This window comes from Penaeus japonicus, unplaced genomic scaffold (genome assembly GCF_977035675.1).
Source record: "Penaeus japonicus unplaced genomic scaffold, GWHDUDI00000001_assembly GWHDUDI00000039, whole genome shotgun sequence".
In the NCBI taxonomy this organism is placed as follows: domain Eukaryota; kingdom Metazoa; phylum Arthropoda; class Malacostraca; order Decapoda; family Penaeidae; genus Penaeus; species Penaeus japonicus.
The window spans coordinates 18,512,219-18,516,200 of NW_028234441.1; the positions used below are offsets into that span (position 1 = coordinate 18,512,219).

At 37.6% G+C, this 3,982-nt stretch overlaps 1 protein-coding gene across 2 annotated transcripts in view; it reads right to left on the reverse strand.

Moving 5' to 3' along the window:
* The window catches only part of LOC122263373 (carboxypeptidase B-like), a 6,606-nt gene extending 3,544 nt beyond the window's left edge, over positions 1-3,062 (reverse strand). Inside the window, exons 1-3 of one of the 2 annotated variants that reach the window (XM_086533625.1) lie at positions 2,908-3,062; positions 1,541-1,648; positions 538-738 (exon numbers count right to left, since the gene is read on the reverse strand). In XM_086533625.1, the coding sequence (XP_086389751.1) occupies positions 538-738; positions 1,541-1,648 (309 nt within the window). In that variant the 5' untranslated portion in view covers positions 2,908-3,062. The remainder of the gene's footprint in view (positions 1-537; positions 739-1,540; positions 1,649-2,907) is intronic. The other variant, XM_086533624.1, reaches the window with a different exon arrangement.
* Between the last annotated feature and the right edge of the window lie 920 nt (positions 3,063-3,982).

Below are 3,982 nucleotides of genomic sequence, written 5' to 3' on the forward strand. Positions count from 1 at the left end.
CTGAAAGAGAAGGTAAAGAAAAATGAACTGATAGAAAAATAAAAACGTCAAAATCCTCACCTTCAGAGAAAGATAGAAATAGAAAAAGGTAGAAAGATAAACAAGAAGTAAAAAAACATAAAAAAAGTCTAGACAGACAGAAATGAATAAATATAGAACAGTAAGACAGAAAGGAAGGTGAGCACGTAAGACACAGCCAGCGAAAGCCAAAAAGCCTTCAAACCTTCAAATGAGAGACAGATAGCAAGACACAGTCATAAAAAAAGCGAGAAAACAAAGAATAAGAAAAATTGAGAGCAAGATAGACAGAACGGCAGAAAGACTAAAAAAAAGAGAGAGAGAAAGAGAAAGAGAAAAGAGAGAGAGAGAGAGAAAGAGAGAGAGAGAAAGAGAGAGAGAGAGAGAGAAAGAGAGAGAGAAAGAGAGAGAGAGAAAGAGACGAACAAGAAGAAAAAAACAAATCAAGAAAGGCGGAGAGAGAGAGAGACAGACAGACAGACAGAGGAAGCAAGAACGAGAGAGAGAGAGTCTCCACACCTTCATTTGAGTGACGACTTCAGTTTGTGTGATGTTGTAATCCAAGTTGAGGTCATCCATGGACTGCACGACGTACTCCTTATCCTCATCCTTGACATAACCCGCCTCCTCATTCTCTAAACAGCTGTGAGGAGTGACTTTTCCCTCGTTGATGAGGTCGGAGATCGCGCTCTGGATGTTGGTCACGTAGATCGTCCAGATCTGTCGAGGGTGGAAGGGAAAGGGGGAAGGGGGTAGGGGAAAGGGAAGGGAAAGGGGGAAGGGGGAAGGGAAAGGTGGAAGGAAGAGGTGGAAGGGAAAGGTGGAAGGGAAAGGTGGAAGGAAGAGGTGGAAGGGAAAGGTGGAAGGAAGAGGTGGAAGGGAAAGGTGGAAGGGAGAGGTGGAAGGAGAAGGGGGAAGAGTAAGGGGAAGGGGAGGGTGGAAGGGGAAGGGGAAAGGGGAGGAGGAAAGGGGAAGGGAAGGAGGAAGGAGGAAGGGGAAGGGGAAGGGGAAGGGGAAGGAGGAGGGGGAAGGGGAAGGGGAAGGGAGAAGGGGGAAGGGAGGAAGGGGGAAGGGGGAAGGGGGAGGGAAAGGGAAAGGGGAAGGGGAAGGGAGAAGGGGGTAGGGGGTAGGGGAAAGGGAAGGGGAAGGGAGGACGAGGAAGGGGGGAAGGGGAAGGGACAAGGAAAAGGGAAAGGAAGGGGGAAGGAGGGAGTGGAAGGGGAAGGGGAAAGGGGAAGGAGAAGGGGAAAGGGGAAGGGGGAAGAGGAAGGAGAAGGGGAAAGGGGAAGGAGGAAGGGGAAGGGGAAAGGGGAAGGGACAAGGAAAAGGGAAAGGAAGGGGGAAGGGGAAAGGGGGAAAGCGAGGGGCGAGGGGGAAGAGGAAAGGGTTAGTGTTTAGGTTTCAAAAACAAGACGGCTATTGAGATTCAGACGTCATCCCAAAGCCTATGTTTAAACTCATGAATGTCACTGGAGTCAAGAAGCCTCCTCTGAGTGCCGAGGCAGCTGGCGAGGCTACTAACCGTACTCCCATTTATATCGTCTGTGTAGTCATCAACATCTTCTTCGGCCTGTGTGCTGCATGTGGTCACCAGGAGTACCAACCACGTGACCAGGCGTACCACACGCATCTGAGGAATTTCAGGTTAGCCGAATTCAACGGGTGACTAAAACTCAACTCTTTCTGTTAGTAAAATTCGAATGCTTTACGTGAGCAAAATTCAAATCTTCAAGTGAATAAGATTTCAATATTCTACGTACGCAAACCACAATAATTCGAGTGACTTAAATTGAACACTACATAGAATAAATATTCGATCTCTACTATAATAAAACGTCTGCACTTTAAGTAAACTAAATTGAACAGAACATATCAGTTCAAATACGACACTCAAGCTTACCCCGCCAAAATAAGTCAATAATCTTACAAAATTTCGTACTTCGGGGGACTGTCCCGAGAACACCAAAATGAGCCAAATAAAGATCTGATTTTTCGTTTATAGAAATAACGGTTTGAGATCAAAGAAATTGGGTAGAATTAGACACACACTGGAAGGCCTCGGTAGAAGAGACACCACGATAACTGCAGATCAAAGGAATGTGCAAAGTTTTCGAGATAACTTCATTTCCATATCTCGGAAGTTTATACCATTCTGGTAATCGATATTATAAAAAAAAGATAATGTTATCAAATATCAGTAAAAGGAACGTACTCATTTACGATTATCAGACGTACGTTATTTTATATAAGAAAATTAAAACAACTTAACCCGCTTTTGTGTGAAGGGGGTGTGGGGTGGTGATGGAGGAGGGTTGTAGAGTGAGTCTTTAATGAAAGTTACCTACCCTTAGAGGTAATTTATCAACAATGATGAGAATGATGATGAAAACACACATATATATGTACGTATGTGTGAGAGAGAGTCTGTGCATTAACACACTATAGTTATTGGTTTCAACATGGAATATTCTTAGTCTTCAACCTAATTCTACCAAAAGCTTTAAATTATTGCACGCACAGAACCAATGGCAAACACACAATCAGAGACACACACCTACAGTGACACACAAACAAACTTCCACAGACACAACAAGTTCGTTTACATAGAAACTCACATCAACATCCACACTTATATGGAATCACACAAACAAATATGCATACGCAGGTATATACACACACAAGAACTATCAAACAAACGCATACATAGTCACCCAACAGACAAACACACAGACAAACAGACACACCTTTGCCATAACCTTACAAAACAGCCAAATACCCAGACATACCCTTAATTAAAGACAAACAAGTACATAGGAATACCCTTACAAAACAAGTAAACAAACACACACAGGAACTCACGCAACCAGAGACACTCGACCAGAGACTTACCGTATTTACTGCGTAATAATCACCTTTCGCTCCGTCACCAAGCTCATGAACCAATGTTGAAAGTTGCAACGTCAAGCCTCCCGCCCCGTTGGTCGACTGCGGTTGCGACGGAGCCTCAGCGTCGCTTTTTATGCAGCCAAATGGAGGTCGTTATGCTTAATGAGGCCGGGGGGCTTTTCGCTTTACATACGCTTAATAAAATCAGGCATTTTCGGCTGTGATGGTTTCGCCTCACGTGTGACTCACACGCATACGTTCCTACACACACACTCACGTACACACTTACACACACACACACACACATATATATATATATATATATATATATATAAATAAATATATATATATAAATATATATATATATGTATGCATAAATAAATAAATATATATATATATGTATGTATGTATGTATATATAAATATATATATATATATATATATATATATATATATATATATATATATATATATATACATATACATATTTCTATTTATTTATATTCATATACTGTAGATATAAATATATATATATATATATATATATATATATATATATATATATACATATAATTATAAATATAAATATATATATATATATATATATGATACATATATATATATATATATATATATATATATATATATACAATATATATATATACAGTATATACTCTATATATATATATTATATAACATATATATATATATATATATATATATATATATATATATATATATATACATATACATATATATATATATATATATATATATATATATATATATATATATATATATATATATATATATAGATATGTGTATATTATATTCATATATATATATATGTGTGTATATTTATATTATATTATATATATATATTATATATATATATATATATTCATATATTATATAATATATATATATAAAATATGTATATATATATATATGTATATATATATATATATATATATATATATATATATATATAGATATATATTATATATATATATTCCCACATTACAGCCTCTGCTGACCAAACGAAGCCAAACTCTATTTGCGATCACGGAGGGAAGTGG